Genomic DNA, 16,857 nt, shown 5'->3' with positions numbered 1-16,857 from the left:
AAATTTCACTATGAATACTTAGAGTCTGATATAAAAAAGAAATAGCATTGTTCTCTAAATAGTTACTTTACATCTGTCTTTACAGAGGAAGAGAGAGATCTCAAGTCAGGGATCAGTTTTCCCAGGACGACAAAGAAGGAACTAGACAGTGTACAGATAACAGCAGAAATGGTTGTAAAAAGGTTAGATACATTTAAAATAGTAAGTTTAGGAAATCTATATCCATATTTATAAGAGGGGAAATAAGCAAGAAAGATGTGGGGCACTTTCAGGAGAATCAGAATCATAGGTAACTGAACTGGGAGGGACTTGGCTGAAGGGACAAGGGATGAGTGACGAAAATGAGAAATTGTTATGAATTGGTTGTTTTCAAAAGGGCTTGTGCAGTTTCTCCTAGCCAATATTAGTTTAATTGAAAATCCTCTCTATTTTTCTTAAGTTTATCTCTAAATCAGTTTTGTGAATATTACAATCAAAACGAAACACCAAAATAAATAAGATGCCAAAGGTCATGCAAGGCTATAGCTAACATGATAATATTTCAAGTTTTCATAAAAACCACTTATTTGTTACTGTTCGTTGCCTTTCTGAGTAAATATGAACTTAAAGCGATTGGTACTGGTAATACCTGCTTTATATTAAAATTCCATGTATAATACTGTATTTAGAAAAAAGTAGGCTACTAAAAATATTTCTTTCAAGTTATTCACTTAGTTTGTTCTTCTGTCCCTGGATTGGATTATGAATTATTGCATGTGTAACGTTAGGATAATAAACTCCCAGTGTAGAACATCTGGAAGATAAATAATACCATGTATTTAAAATATGTTACTCTCTTCTTCACCGAAGATTAGGGAGATTTACTCAAACTAGGTTAATATGAAAAAATACTGGCACCAGAGTTCCACCAGTATTAACAGTTTATTGGCAGCTTTTACAATATAGTGAGAATACAACTTAACTGAAGTCTTCTGTCTAGTATACACGCATAGGGGTGTGTGTGTGTGTTTGAATTTGGGAAAGGGAGGCTGTATTAGCAATTCATGTCCTGACTGGCAAAGACTTGGGGAAAATGCCCTTGTTACTGTGTGCCCTGGTTGGAATGGTGACTGTTAGTCACCAGCCTTTATTGAATTTCTCGTCTCTAGCAGTGAGAAACATCCAAAGGACACACCTTGCCTTTTAGAAGCAACATAAACAGAGAAAAATATTTAATTAAAACCAAGCAGTACACTAACACAACTTGGTATATTGCTACAAGTCAGTGTATATCCTGAGGAATTATTTATATTTTGTTTTATTTTTTTTCAAAAAGATCAAGGAGATCTTAAGAAAAGGAGACAGATTGGTGTAGTAGAAAGAATCCAACAGACCTGAATTTGAAAACTAGCTCTACCCTTTACTAAGACTATATGATGTTAAGCAAGTTACAAAACATCTCTGAGCTTCATCTGTGAAATGGATATAGTAATACCTGCTTTGTAGTTTTAATGTAAGATTAAATTAAATAATGTACATAAAGTGCCATATCAGACCCTTAATAGGAATTATTACTGTCATTATTCTTCACAAAATTCTTTCTTGTCAAGGGTTTATGAAAGTTATAGAAATTAGTCAGATACTAGGATATGTTAAAGATTCTAAGTTCCTAAAAGCTAAAGTTGTATAGAAATAAAAGGTATTACTATTCAGGTAGGAGAGCACACAGTGTTCATTATTTGTAAATTCTGTGAGTGTATAGCTAGGAGATCCTGACTAATCAATTGGAGAGCTTAATGAACAAGAGTTCAGTAAAACCGCTGGGTATGCACAAATTAATAGCATTTATGTACTGAGGAAATGAATGAAGAAAAATTTTTCATTCCCAAGCTTAATAAAACTAAGGAACTGGTTAGGAATAATGGTGAGACATGTAGAACAAACCGTCACTGAGAAGCGCTTTTTTAAGCTTCTAGGAAATGAAGAGAAATCCCATGTTCCTTAATGGAAAGAATAAATATAATCAGTTTCTTTCTTGGCTTCATATGGTTTATATCAAACTAACCTGTTTTTGGAATTTGATTAAATGATTTTGAAGTTTATCCTTAAAAAAATGAAAATAAGAAAAAATTTAAAAAGAGTGATGATGAAGTACTTTACCTAGAAGTAAAAAACTAGCTTCTAATATGAAACCAGAAGCTCGTAATCAAATTAGTACAGTAGTGTATAAGAATGGTTATATATATGTAACAGAGTAGCCAGAAACAGATCTTAATAATCTGCTTTATAGTGCTAATTGGAGATAAATGAAAGATTAGGTAAATTATTCTGGTTATTTTTACTTACTTAGAGGATTAAGAAGAATTAGCCTTTTGCCAAAGTAAATTCTTCGCACATTTAATTTTTTTAAATCAAACTTAAATAAACAGTGTTTCTGTCTTTATTTAATAGAGGACAAAAGTTTTTGGATAAAGGGTTTGCAGTAAAAATGATAGGAGAATAATAGCCCTACTAGCAATTTGGTAAGATTTATCATGTGCATTTAAAATATTCACACTCCCTAACCTAGTAATTACTGTTTTAGGTACTTGTATAGAAGTAGGTGCGGACCAAAATTTTAGTACAAAGTGTTAGTCATAGAATTATTAATAATTGCAAGTACATATAGGATAAAAACAACCTGGGTTTCAGCCAATAAAGGAATGGTAGATTCTGTGGTTTATCTTGTATTGCACATGCTTTTCATGGGATACTATACAGTCGTATTAAAATTTTTACTCTTGATTTGTTTTATCGAATTAACTTACTCCGTCTCCAAAACACAGCATAGTACTACTTTTGAATTAGATTCCAGTGATCTGTATCTTGAATCTTGTGAGAATATTAAAATAATAGTGTATTATGACCAAATAAAAATTTTCCTCAGAATATAAGGGTGGCTCAATATTTGAAAATGTATTAATATAATTTTTTAGCTAGCGAATGGAGGAGGGGGAAATCCGAGCACAGTAAATGTGAATTTAATGATAAATCTAATAAAATAACACACTTAATGATATTTTCTTTTACATCTACCAGAAAACAGTTGCTAGTTATGCTTCATGGTAAAAACTAGTTAGATTAAACATCAAGAAGGGTTATCATCCCACTATTGCCATTATTATTTAACAACTTCTAGAATTATTATCCAAAGTGATTAGGATGTATGTGTTATCACCGTATACAAATAATATGCTTATCTACCTGGGAAAGCCAAGAAGATTAACTGAAAAACTAGTAGAGATCAATAGGGTAGCTGGGTACAAAATTATGTAAACATTGTCTTATATGTTAGCAGTAACATTTAGGTAATGTAAAGGGAGAAATCCATTCAGTTCACAGTAGTAGCCAAAAATAGAGAACACTGGAAAGTAAATGTAATTAGGAATGTGGCAAATCTATGATAAAGAGGAATATAAATGAAAGCATGAGTAGCTGATAGATCGTGCCATGGTGTATGAGAATTCTCCACAAATTACTCATGAATTTAATACAACCCCAATCAGCCTTTTTTTTTTTTTTTTGGTGGCGGGGTAATGTCAGCAATAGTTGACAGATTATTTCTGCATTCATTGACATGAACAAGTATGCTAGAATAGGCAAAATACTTTGGAGAGCTAGAGTAGCATAACCAGAACTGACCAAGTAGATGTACTAAAATTAAAATGCATGTCAATATTGATGCCATCTGGACAGCAAGTGTACAGGATAACATTCAGAACTAAACCCAGTACCTGTCTTATTTTAAATCAGTGGAGAAATTATAATTATTCTATAATTACAAAAGGATTTGAAAGAATATGCTACACATTTGGCATGTGAAAAGGATAATCAATAACTTATCCTAAAAAATGTTCTATTTGAATTAAATTCAGAAATTAAATACGAGGGGAGAGGGTATAGCCCAGGAGTAGAGTGCAGGCCTAGTATGCATGGGGTCATGGGTTCAATCTCTAGTACCTCCGCCGAGAGTAATAAATAAATAGATAAACCTAACTACCTCCCCCCCAAAAAAAATTTTTTTAATAAAAATAAATTTTTTTTAACTTAAAAAAACAAAAACTAAATATGGATATAAAGGGAAAATAGCCCAGTATTTTTACAGTCTTGGGGTAGGGTGACATTAGTGATGTCAGTGGCAGGAAATAAAGGGAACGACTGATAAATTTGAGTAAAGATATACATCCTGTATAGCCAAAAAAGGCTACTAGTAAAATTAAAAAATAATTGTAACGTTTTCGTCATTGTTATGGAAAGAGTTTTACTATATATTTCTGAGTAAAAATAGTAGGTTATTGATCAGTGTGATTTAGACAAGAGTCAGTAAGGCCCTGTCAAGAAAGAGATCTAAATGAAAATTCACCAGTATATTAGCAGTGCATTAATTTGTGGGTATGACTTTAAGTTATGTATGTATTTCAGTATGTAGATGTTTGTTTATATAATACTAGGAATTATTTGAATAAAGGTTAAAAAAACATAAAAGATAGATTTTAACCACTTGAAATTTGACAGCTGTGTATGCAAAAAGAAGAAAAATGAAATTGGAAAAAAATTATAAATATAGTGCTATTAATAGAAAAAAGGCAAATATCCACTGGCATATAAACTTCAGGTCAGTTTTGTTGAATATAATATCATAAATAGGTTCTCAGTAAATCTATTTTAAATGAGTGGCCTGCAAGTTGATTTGGGGGTGGAAGAGTTCATCTGAACTTTCTAACTTCCCTACAGTGAACTTCATCATTTACATAATTACCGCTAGTAGTTATAGTGTTGGACCTTGCAGTATAGTCGTTTCAAAGATTCACCAATTAAGACTCCTGAAATATGTAAAAGTTATTCTAAGTATAAGTCGTGAATCACATTTGTTTGTTTTATACCTAGGCACTTTTGAAAAGGAGAAAAGAAAAATAAGACGGAGAACTTAGTATCTGGAACAAAAGGAAAATATGGATAATACTTCTAATCTAGGAAACTTAAAAATTCTCAGATACCAGGGAAAATATGTATCTCCATTATTTTTTGCATTTATTTCTTCCCTATTTCAACATCTACTGCCCCAGTTCAGTACTCATAACTCCTTCTGTTCAACTACTCCACTAACTCCAAACAGTTACCCAGTCCAATCTCATCCTAACCATTCCTGCCAGGGGACTCTTCCTGAAGCATAGCTCTGATACTGTCCCGAACTTTTCCTCAAAGGCTTGGGGTAAATGTCAATCCTTCCATCAAGCTCTGGGCATATGATTGAACTTTATGACTAAGAATGTAGGTGGGAACTAGATTACCTAGTCTTTATCTCTCTTATACTTCAAGTCCTTTATCTTTAAAATGGGGATAATAATAATAACAGTGATGAGTTTATAGTTATTCAAGTTAAATCTGAAAATTCATGTAAAGCACATTAATATATAGTGCTTAGTATGTAAGAAGCACTTGAAAGCTTAATTATGATCACCTCTGTTGAGGTTCTTTAAGTGATATTAAACATGTTTTATTTATCTTTTCTTTTTCTTACACATTTGTAGTCTCCTTTAAATAGGATATATGATGACCATTTCCCCACCATATACCTAGTTCAGTGGTTGCTGTATAGTAGGTATTAAGTAAGTAAATAACTTTGAACTGTAAATGAATAGAAGTAGATTTTTCCTGTGAGAAAGTGAAATAGGTGCTTTGGCCTGGGTAGTCACTAAAATTTATAGCATAGTAACTCCTTTCTAAGTGAACCTAAAAAGTGTACAGTAAAAAGTAAATTCCCATCAGAAAAAGAATACCAGCCTAGTTTTTGAAAATGGTTGGGAGTTCTTGAAGTACTCTTTAAGTCAGAGGGCTGGATAAGGGTCAGATGATCATATGTAACTCTTTCCTGCTGAAGGAGAATAAGTATATAAAGAGCTACTGAAAAATGGCAGAAATCTATAAAAGAAGACAGAAAGAGTTTGGAGTTAGGATTCCAGAAGCTTGAGCTATTGACATGGCAATTCTGTAGAGAGTGGTTTTGTTTGTTTGATTATTCGGTATTGGATATTGAACCCAGGACCTCGTGCTTGCTAAGCATGTGCTCTACCACTGAACTTACACCCTCCTCCTCAGTGGAGGGTGATTTTAACAAAGTGACACAGATTTGAGATTTTCAGAAACTCTGTGTGAAATAAGTAAATTTATATTTTCCACTACAAGAGATTATATTAACTCCAGGGATCAATCATTAAAAGTGTCAGATTCATCCGGTGATTTTTGGGGGGAGATAGTTTTGAAAGTTTAAGTGTGGTAATTAGAGTTGCTTTGGGCTTTTGGTTTAATTGCAGGAGATAACAATGGGATGAGGCCAAAGAGGAGTTAAGAGCCATTGTAGGCTAGAGATTAATGGCTACACTGCAGAGCCTCCCTGTAAACTGTAGTTTCAAACTGCTCAGCCAGGCTTTGTATTTCACAGACTTGTTGAGCCCATTAAAGAAATGGAAGTCTCGCTATCTGATGGAGCAGAATGTCACCAAGTTACTGCGGCCTCTTTCTCCAGTCACACCGCCCCCTCCCAGTGCAGGCTCAAAGAGCCCCCCGCTGACCACACCTGGCCCGTCTCACCCGGAAGAGGAGTGTCGAAATGGATACAGCCTCATGTTCTCACCAATCACGTCTATTACTACTGCTAGTCGCTGCAATACTCCTCTGCAGTTTGAGGTGATTTGGGTTTCGTTGTTGGGAGTACTGAATATGAAAATCATCATTTGCACCTCCTCATTTCAGATATTTCACTCCATGTGTTTCTTTACCATATTCTTTGCCCATCTTAGCAAGAGAAGAAACCTCAGGGTCATTGTGAGCTATTGGTAGCTTCTGGTCTCGGCAGTGCCCCCATTCTTCCCAGGTAGAAGTAGTGCTCCCACTGGTGACACTCATCAGTCTTTTGCATGCAGTTCCTCAGTCTCCATAACTTTAGGTGGTAATCATACTAGATCTCCATCTTTATCTTACCGTATACCTTGGTTAATACAGGCCTTTAGCTGCTTAGTAACCATTACAATGACACCACCTTGAGAGCTTAGATTATACTAATTGATTATGTCTCCATTTCCCAGCTTTTAAATCAATGAAATGTCTTTGTTATTTTGCATTCTTGTGGCCTCAGTAGACAGATTTAAGAAGCATTGGGGTATGGTTTATGGCAAATTAGGGGTTTTTTCCTGCTCCAGGTTACTTTCCCTTGTTATAATGTGTTAGGAATGGGAAGTAGAAAGAGGCTAGCAGCATGGGTATAAGAGCTAAATTTATTACATTCACTCTCTGGATTAAGTTAGAAATGTGTCTCAGCTGTTTCAAAAGTTAAATCTGAATTGCTTTAGTATTCAAGTTTGAGTGACATGAGGTGTACTGAATAGAATCCATGTGCATAAAAAATTTCATCTGTTTCATGTTGCTTTAATTTTTATTGAATTAAATGGACACTATGTATTCCTTCTCAGAAAAATTTGTTCTGATGACTAAACACACCCAACTGTGACCCTAGCTTACACTTCTCTAGATGTGTTCTTTGATAAGGTGAATGTTCTAACTACTGCCACCCTACATATTCTGGTTTTATGAGAGCGTGGGGATTCCTCAGCCTTTAAATGGCTAACTCAGAGTGACTAGCAGCCTTGGAAGCAAGAAGCAGCCATATTCTGTACCCATCCTAGACCGTGTTAACTTTTAGAGCAAACTTTTTTGGGGAGGGAAAGGTCCTTCCTGGTTATGTTTGATTTCAAGGGAAGTTACTCTCTACCAAATTCCCTATTGCATTTTTTTTAGCCAGATAGCAGAACAGCTGACATGGGCCTTACTAACTTTATTTGGTCTAGTTGGAATTGACTTTTCAATTGGCAAAGTAAAGTTTGATGGTAAAATTTCATGATAGGACATTCTCTCTATTGGCCAGCAGATTATAGGAATAGAATTTCATACTTTATCATAATTAAAGTTTTTACTATAATTAAAGGTAAAATTAGAAGGTAAGTCTCTTTCTAGAACCAAGTTTAGCACTCATTAATATTTCCTACCCCTTGCAGCATTTCGGGTAACTATAAAACACTATGCATATGTAAGGTGTTGGGTGGTTTGGGGTTTTTTTGTTTGTTTGGTTTGGTTTTTTGTTGGTTTTTTTTTGTTTGTTTTTTTCAGTGGAATGGGAATTTCAGTGGCTGGTAATTGAATCCAGAATCTCATGCATGCTAAGCATGCACTCTACCACTGAGCTATACCCACCCCCCATTTTTATTTTTATTTTAAATCAAAGATCATTTTAGTCTAAGCATAATGTTTAGAATACCAGGAAGGGGGAAAACACTATATATTATATTATCCCTTCAAAAAATCAGTACGTGTTTTCACTATTTTAGTCTCATGATTTAACTAAGGACATTCAAACTTTTTCATCAGTTAAAAAAACAAATTTCATGATCCTGACCATCTTTATCATCATTCTAATTGCCATACTCGTTCCTGTATTCTAGTATAGGGAGGTGGGAAGAAGCCTTATTTCCATCCAAGACTGTGACACAGAGAAATACCAGAAAGGTATCACAAGTAAAGATCAGCCCCATTGGGGGAAGTATATTTTTGGAAGGAAAAATTAAAAACATTCTAGGAGAAAAGTGAGAAATCTCTTCAGTACAAAGGGAAAGAATTGAAGAGACATAGTGGAAGAGAAACAAGATCATGAGGAGGGGGAAGCATCAAATAAAGAGTGAAATCACCATTGGGAAGGCATGCTTAATTAGCCCCTCCTTTGCACTAGAGTAACCCTTCCCTTGTCTTCCTGCCTGGAGAGCCTTACCCCACTATCCATCTCACACATACTACCCACACCACCAAATAAAATTTCACAGCCAGTATCCCTGCTCTGCTGAAACAGCCCCATTTCTCCTGCCACAGGATAGTCCTGCAACCCAGGCCAGCTATCCAGGCCTACAACATTAGCAACCCTCCGCTTACCCTGAATCCTAGTTATAGCTACCACCATCATCCTCTCTGCTTTTTTACCCATCATATCTTCTGTCCCAGCTCACTGCCCACTTCCTGTTTGATACGGGAGTGCTGCCTTAGGCAAAAGCCCTCAGGTAGCCCTGTTTTTAGGACCAGGGACTAGAAGTGTACACATCTGCTTTTTTTTTTTTTTTTTTCTTTCTCCCCTTCCTTTTCTCTCTATTCCTCAAAATACAATGGATTTTAATATCAGAGAACATTGGTAGGAGTGATCAGATCCATTTGGATTATGTCCAGAACTGTCTAGCCTATGAGCTAGAGTCCATCAGTCATAACTCCTGCAACTCATTTGAGAGGAACTGGTCATCTCCCTAACCCTGTGAGCCCCCAGCACGAGTCACACAAGAGGATGAGCAAATGACACTGAGAAGGAGGCATGGGGTGAAGAAAAAAGGTGCCCATTAATGAAAAATAGGTTGCTACAGTTTAATCTGATTTAGACATATAATAATGTAGAATCTCACCAGTTTAACACTTTCTTGATATCTGCTTGAGATGTTCACTGATAGCATGAACCATTATAACCAATTTACCTTTAAATGCTTTCAAAGACACCAGAAAGCACTTTAACAAGTCATTCTGTCCATTGAGATGAATTCTGCATTTAAACATTTCCCCTGTGCACTTATTTACCCCTTTCCCTCCTGACTCCCTCAAAAAAAGTGTGGCTAACCATCTATGCTTGCTTTTGCTTTATTTTTTGTTTGTTTTGCTTCTTTTGAGTAGATGAATAACAAGATGCTTTTCCCTCCTCTAGAACATATCCTCCCCTGAGAGTTCCCCTGCGAGTAGGCCCGAGTCCCTGTCACCCGAGGTAGTTATCACACCATCTCACACTTGGAGGCTGAGAGTGAGTGTGCATGAGTGTGTTCTTGCGCGTGTGGGGAGGGCTAGGGGACCCTAGTGAATGATGCAGTGGGCTGGAGGGTGGCCGATTGGTCACTATAAGTTGAATCTTCCTATGTAAGACTGGTTACTCAGAGCTTTCAGGGTAGATGGAGGAAAATGAAGTTGTGTGTGTGTGTGTGTGGTGGGGTTTGTTTTTGTTGCTGTTTGGGGGCGGGTATGGCTGATGAGTTCTTTAAAAGAAGATAGAATCTAAAAGTCAAGTTTAAAGAAACTGAAGATGTGGTGGGAACCTTGTTAAAGATCGTCTAACGAATAAAGTGTGTTTGTTAAATAAGGAAAGTTAAATCAATAACTGGTAGGAACTGTCTCTTGCTATTTATTATCTTGGGCTAATAAAGGAGCAGCATATATTGGAAAAATTAGGCAATGATTTATGCTTTAATCCAGGGTTACTCTGACAGCTCTGTTTAACTGGATGTTTTGAGCTTTGGTTGATAGATTAAGCAACTTCTTTAGGAAGGGAGAGTCATGCCTCTCAGCTCTCTAGGTCAGCCCATGGCTTCTGTGACACAGGCCTCCATTCTGCAGTGGTTGGGAAATGGTTGCTGTACAAGTGTTATCTCTTAGGATATCATCTGAGTGCTTTTCTTAGAAATCCTACTGCTGTTGAGATGTTAAATTCAGATTTTAGTGCTAGAGTTTCTTAAGTATTACAAGATTTAGACAAATGTAAGTAATGATTAACTTCATGAATTCATGTGGGAACCTTTTTACTCTTGAAGAGAAAGTTACGGTCTGTCATAACCTTTCAGAAATTAACTGAACTGTTAACCCCTACCCTTAACAATAAAAATATTAGTGCTAAACTCAGTGACAGATGACCAAATTTTGCCTCAGTAGAATTTTATAGGTCAACATGAAGCTGAAAAGGATTGTTTCCTAGTGTACTAGATGTTTTCTGTGAGTTTTTTACTCTATCCTGTAAGGAACTTAAACCTCTCTCCTCAGTTGCTAAAGATTCTAAGATAGCATAATTTGGAGGCTGACATGGTATGGTATCTGGATTTCTGGTACTCTTCTTTGTATAGAGTTAGCTGTAGTTTACCTAGTGGCGGAAAATCTTGATGTTAGGAGGTAGTGATGACCAAATAGATGGGGTTGTTTTTGGTACATGTCAGCATTTCAGATGCTCTGCAGTGATGGGCATTAGTGGTCTTGTGGTATGTTGACATACATTAGAGGATAAAGAAAGAACAGTTGAGTAGCCAGAAAGTTTTATGAGAAACATAGCTACATAATAGTGAAAGTGAGTGAAGAACTGGTTGGTTGACACCTTTAACTAATACCATTCTCCTTTACTGAACCAGTAACTTAAATACTTGACTGTTCGTCTCCTTTCTACTTTCTTTTACCTTTTCCCCTCCTCCCAGCTTCCATCAATATTAGTTTAGAAATGAGTAACACCAGAAACCTGTTATCTTAAGACACCATTCTCACCTCTGTAGCATCCATGGGGCTCAGGTAAATCCCTGATTATACTGCCAGATTATACTGTAGTGCAGGGTGACTCAGCAAACCTAATGAAAGGCTAAGCAGGCAAAATAGTCGCATTTGGCCAGTTACCTAATTCTGACTTTCCCTGTATTCTCATCCAGAAAGACTTTAAAGCAGCTTGGGAAAGGCCGGGATTCTTTGGTGATCTGGCATGGGACTGGTGCTACATGGGACCTTCACGGATGTTAATGGCTTTCTCTCTTCTGCTTCCATCCCTCTTATCTTTCCTTGTTCACCTGTGCCCTCTCACTCCCTTCTCTTCTGCCCTTTGACTTTTTCCTTTCTCCCCTACCCTATGTCTCCGTTGATTTTTATTCTTTCAGCTTTGTCATCGAAAAGATCTGGACCTGACAAAAGTAGGCTACCTTGACTCCAACACTAACAGCTGTGCTGACAGACCTTCCCTCATCAACTCAGGTCATTCTGACCTGACTCCTCATCCCTCCGTCGGGCCCGCCTCTGAGACTGGCTTTACAAGCAGGAGTGGCGATGGACATCAGACCCTCGTGAGAAACTCGGACCAGGCATTTCGGACAGAGTTTAACTTGATGTATGCCTACTCTCCGTTGAACGCTATGCCTCGAGCAGATGGATTATATCGAGGGTCTCCCCTAGTAGGGGATAGGAAGCCTTTACATTTGGATGGGGGATACTGTTCCCCTGCAGAAGGGTTTCCCAGCAGATATGAACATGGTTTTATGAAAGACCTCTCTCGTGGCTCCATGTCCCCTGGTGGCGAAAGGGCTTGTGAAGGAGTCCCATCGGCCCCCCAGAACCCACCGCAGAGGAAAAAGGTAAGTGTCACATTTTATAGGCCCTTTTGAAGAACATTAACTGAATAATTAAATAAATATTTACTGAGTTACCACTATGTTTTCAGCACTGTTCTCAGTGTGAGGAAAACAAAAATAAGTAATACATAGTCTCTGGCATGTGCAGTGAAAGACTGTTTTAATACAATTTGATGAATGTTATAAATACTCAGAAAATTTAAATGCCTACCATGTATGTTCCATACACTTGGCGAGGCAATTCAGAGGATAAAGCAGTGAAAAAAAGTTACGCTACTTATATGTAGCACTTTTCATGTTCTAGGCATGAACACGTTAAGCCCTTGTGCATTTAACTTCATGATAATCCTGTTAAAAAAGATGGGTAATTTCCCATTTTGCAGATGAGGAAACTAAGGCAAGTTGAGTAACTTGCCCATGGTTACCCAGCTAGTATATGGTAGAGCCAGGACACTACCCAAGTCTGTCTCATTCCAGATTGTGTGCTCTTATTGCCACTATGCTGTGTTGCCTTCTAATGGAGCTTGTAGCAACTGAGACTGAACTTAGCAGATAATTACATTAATGATGATGGAAGCTCCAAAGGAATTGTTCCTATGTGATGAGAACAACTTAACAAGGGCACCTGGCTTAGTTGGATATGTGGAGAGTACTTTGAGAACAAGTAAGAAGCTCATAGCCAACTTTGAGGGGTGGTGGAGTGACAGGTGACAGGTCACTGACTTGGCTGGTCTCAGACAGTAAGTAGGATCAATCAGCCAGCAAATGAGGGTCAAGATGTTACAGGAGAAAGAGCAGAACAAGTAACTGTGGCTCTCCTCTGGGTGTGCAGTTGAATGTTGCCATGGTGTCACATGAAAAGTGAGAGGAGGAGAATGCAGAGATGGGCGGGGCCAGGCCATAGAGAGCTGGTTTGGGACTTGACTTTTGGGGGGAAGGGGGGCTTGACTTATAAGTAATGCCTATGCTAGAAATTATGAAGTCAAAAATAGGCTCTTTATGTCAGTGGTTTTCAACTAGGGGCACTTGGAGATTCATGGGAGTATTTTGAGTTGTTGCAACAACTGCAATTTACTTGTTAGAGCTAGAGATGCTGAATGTTCTGTGTGTGGCAGTCTCACATAATTGCCAAATACATGTGGTACTCCTGTTGAAATGTAGCCTGGTGGCTTTTTATCTTTGCAGTATAGTGAAATACGTTGCCAGAATTTATTATTAACTTCCTTCCAAGATTGTATATAGAAAATGCATATACAGAATTGTCTTAAACTTTGTGCTTTTGTTATCTTTTACATTTGAATGGAAAATGAGAGCTCTAAGTGGATAGAAAAAGGAGGAAACACTGGCAGATAAGTTTGAATAAGATAGTGTTGGATTTAGAAGACTGTTGCATGAACAGCATTGACCATTAGGAACAAAAATGGTCTTTGAACTTCTGGTTTCATTTATTATGTGCCAAAGTGATTGAAATGACTTGTTATTTCAGAAATGCTGTTGAACACCTGCTGTTGGCCAAGTTCTGCCCTGGATGTTAAAGATAAAAATCCAAATAAACTTAGTCTTCGCCCTTGTAGAACATACAGTTTACAAAGTACACAAGACTTGTATTAGGTTGACAGCCAGTGTAGGCACAGTGTGCTGTAACAGCAAAGAGGGAGCTGCACTAGACAGGGCAGGAAAGAATGAGGCAGATGAATGGCGAGTTGGGGAGAAGCTTCCAAGTACAGGTTTTCTAGAGCTGACTTGCTAAAATATAAGTAGGAAACAGATAGTCCTAAATCCCTGGGTAAATCTTGAAAAATTGAGCACATTTAAGAATTCTGAAGCACTGACTTTTTCTTTTGTATTTTTTTGTGTGTTTTTCTCTTGTCTCAAAACAGCCAACTCTAGGGATTCTTGGAGGGTGAAGAAGAGCTAGTAGAATCACCAGGGGGCTTTTTCAGACTACACCAGCTCCTAACTCTTCACCTTCCATTTTTTAGGAGCTACCATTGTTGCGAATAACTATGATAGCATACTTCTATTCTGGAACTAATCCCACATGTTTCTCTGAAGGCAGAAAACGAGGTCTACTGGTGAATGCCATTTTTCAAAAATGTAGTCTCCTAGTGTATTCCCTTTTGTTTGCCAGTTGCTGGCTGTTTTAAATACGTAGCTGTGCTGAGATCTCTCACACACCTGGAAAACATCATCTTTTGGTACCTGCTTTGTTTGCGTGGCTTGCTAGTGGTTTACTAGGGTTCCATCTTCTTTCCCCGTTGCTGGTGATCCACCAGCAACGATGTCTGGCTAGAGTCCTGCTTCTTGTTTCCTTCCTAGGTGTCCCTGCTGGAGTACCGCAAACGGAAACAAGAAGCCAAGGAAAATTCTGCTGGTGGAGGAGGTGACTCTGCACAGAGCAAAAGCAAGTCTGCAGGAGCTGGGCAAGGCAGCAGTAACTCACTTTCTGACACTGGTGGCCATGGTGTGCAGGGATCCTCGGCCCGAACCCCATCTTCCCCTCACAAAAAATTCTCCCCATCTCATTCCTCCATGTCTCATTTGGAGGCAGTAAGCCCATCAGATTCCAGGAGCACTTCATCTCACTGCAGACCTCAAGAGAATATCAGCAGTAGGTGGTAAGTTTATCTTTGATGCTTTAATGATCGAGTTCAGGAGGGAAGTGTACATCTAGGCTCTTTCCCAGTTTTACCTAAAATACATGGGAACACTTAACTGAGGAAGCTGGCCAGCAGTTCACAGTACCATCTATCCTGTTCAGCTGATTTAATAGTATCAAACACAGACCCCCAGCCTTAGAGAAGCAAAGAATCCCACCAGGCCTGCAGGACAACGTGTCGGGCAGCATATAGTTGTGAACACAGAGGAGCCATTTTATTTGCTGGGCACAACACTGCCTCTTCTGTTTTCCCCTTTCATATGAAAGGTAAGTCAGGAGTTCAGCCAAGTTCCCCTTAAATTAATAACAGATGTCTTAGGGGGAAGGCATAACTCCATGGTAGAGTACATGCGTAGCACTCACAAGGTCCTGGGTTCAGTCCCCAGTACCTTTATTTAAATTAATAAGCAGACAAACAAACAGACCTAATTACCTCCCCCAGCCAAAAAAAAAATTTTTTTTAAGATAAAATTAACACAAAAAATAACAGATGTCTCAGATCCACACAGCTAGCATATGCAGAGAGATGTAACCTGTTCTGAAAAGACTTGTCTGGCGTAGGGGAGACCACAAATAGACTATACCAGCATCAAGGACTGATTGTCAAGTGAGTGAAATAATGAGGCATTTCAGGGATCTTGAACTTAAATGAAGTCTGGGAAAGAAGAGGCACTGCTCAAATGAGTAATGTTCATTAACCTATAAAACATTAAATGGCAAGTGCATGCCAGGGACGTGACTTCGCAGGAGAGAAAATGTAGCATTTCAAAATGGAGGTTAAGAGAAGTAGACACCCTTAAACCCCCGTTTCCTTGATTGCTTTTTCTTTGAAAGTGCTTATTCTTCTGAGCCTGAGGTAGACATAGTTTGAGGCAGAGAAGATAACCTTGTTTTAAATTGGTCCTGAAGGAAATAACGTTTAGGAGGGTGTTTTAAGGGAATATGTTGTACCACCCTTGTCAGAGCTTTGAAGAAAGCTTGTTCCAGACTGTTGACTCTTAAGTCCTGTGCCGTAAACCTGCATGCTCTTACCTTCACAGGATGGTTCCCACGTCAGTGGAACGGCTCCGAGAAGGAGGGAGCATCCCCAAGGTCCTCCGAAGCAGTGTGAGGGTGGCCCAGAAAGGAGAGCCTTCTCCCACGTGGGAGAGTAACATCACAGAAAAAGACCCAGGTGAGCCCATTGCCTTCTGCCAACCAGGTTCAGGGACACATGAGCCAGGCTCCACACAGTTCACACCAAATGCCGGGCTGAGGTGAGTCCATTTCTGAAGCCGTTGGGCTCCCCCTGTGTGTGAGGTTCCAGCACAGTCTTGTTTCCACTCTTTTGGGCTGCAGCGTTCTTAAGATCTAGCATTGCTTGCTCTCTGTCTGCTCTTCTTTCCCAAGGGATACCTTTCTGTAACTCATCTCTCCAAAGGCCTGGAAATCACCTTGATGAAGGATGAAGAGAAAGAAGGAGACAGGAATCAGATGAGGCATTTAAAACAGCCCATTATTAACCACTCCTGTTGCCCCTCTGGCATGCTGCACTCACCCGATTTGTCAGAAAGAGAGCAGCATGGGTTGATGATGGCATTGGTGACTTGAATGTACAGTGGCTATCTGTCACTTATTCTCAGAAAATGAGTTGATTTTGTATTACCTTCCAGACCCTGCAGATGGTGAAGGTCCAGAGACACTGAGCTCAGCACTCTCTAAAGGAGCAGCCGTTTACAGCCCTTCCAGATACAGCTACCAGGTGAGACGAGGAAGTGCTCCTCTCTGGACATAGGAGTATGTTCTTGCTTCCAATGTTTATGATTCTGGCCATCCTTTGCAGTTGAGATGCTGTCTTTCCATATAGTTTCAGCTGCCTTGGAAATAAGTCATCATCTGCTCACCTTCAGGTAATAAATCATGCCAGAAAAGTAAAATGACCAAGGACAGCCATTTTACTGTCTTTGATATCCTAGAAAG

General features: G+C 38.5%; 1 protein-coding gene across 23 annotated transcripts in view; it reads left to right on the top strand.

Annotated features, from left to right (window-relative positions):
* The window catches only part of SETD5 (SET domain containing 5), a 72,521-nt gene that overhangs the window by 54,098 nt on the left and 1,566 nt on the right, over positions 1–16,857 (top strand). For 14 of the 23 annotated variants that reach the window (XM_074344405.1, XM_074344410.1, XM_074344404.1 and 11 more), the window contains 6 exons: positions 6,461–6,705; positions 9,803–9,859; positions 11,772–12,242; positions 14,559–14,857; positions 15,939–16,072; positions 16,551–16,639. In XM_074344405.1, coding sequence (XP_074200506.1) covers positions 6,461–6,705; positions 9,803–9,859; positions 11,772–12,242; positions 14,559–14,857; positions 15,939–16,072; positions 16,551–16,639 — 1,295 coding nt within the window. Of the gene's footprint in view, positions 1–6,460; positions 6,706–9,802; positions 9,860–11,771; positions 12,243–14,558; positions 14,858–15,938; positions 16,073–16,550; positions 16,788–16,857 lie in introns of all 23 variants that reach the window. The other 9 variants (XM_074344419.1, XM_074344417.1, XM_074344415.1 and 6 more) reach the window with 2 other exon arrangements.

Source organism: Camelus bactrianus, chromosome 17 (assembly GCF_048773025.1).
Source record: "Camelus bactrianus isolate YW-2024 breed Bactrian camel chromosome 17, ASM4877302v1, whole genome shotgun sequence".
Classification (NCBI taxonomy): Eukaryota; Metazoa; Chordata; class Mammalia; order Artiodactyla; family Camelidae; genus Camelus; species Camelus bactrianus.
Note: the sequence above shows the minus strand (reverse complement) of the source record. Positions and strands in the feature narration are given on the sequence as shown.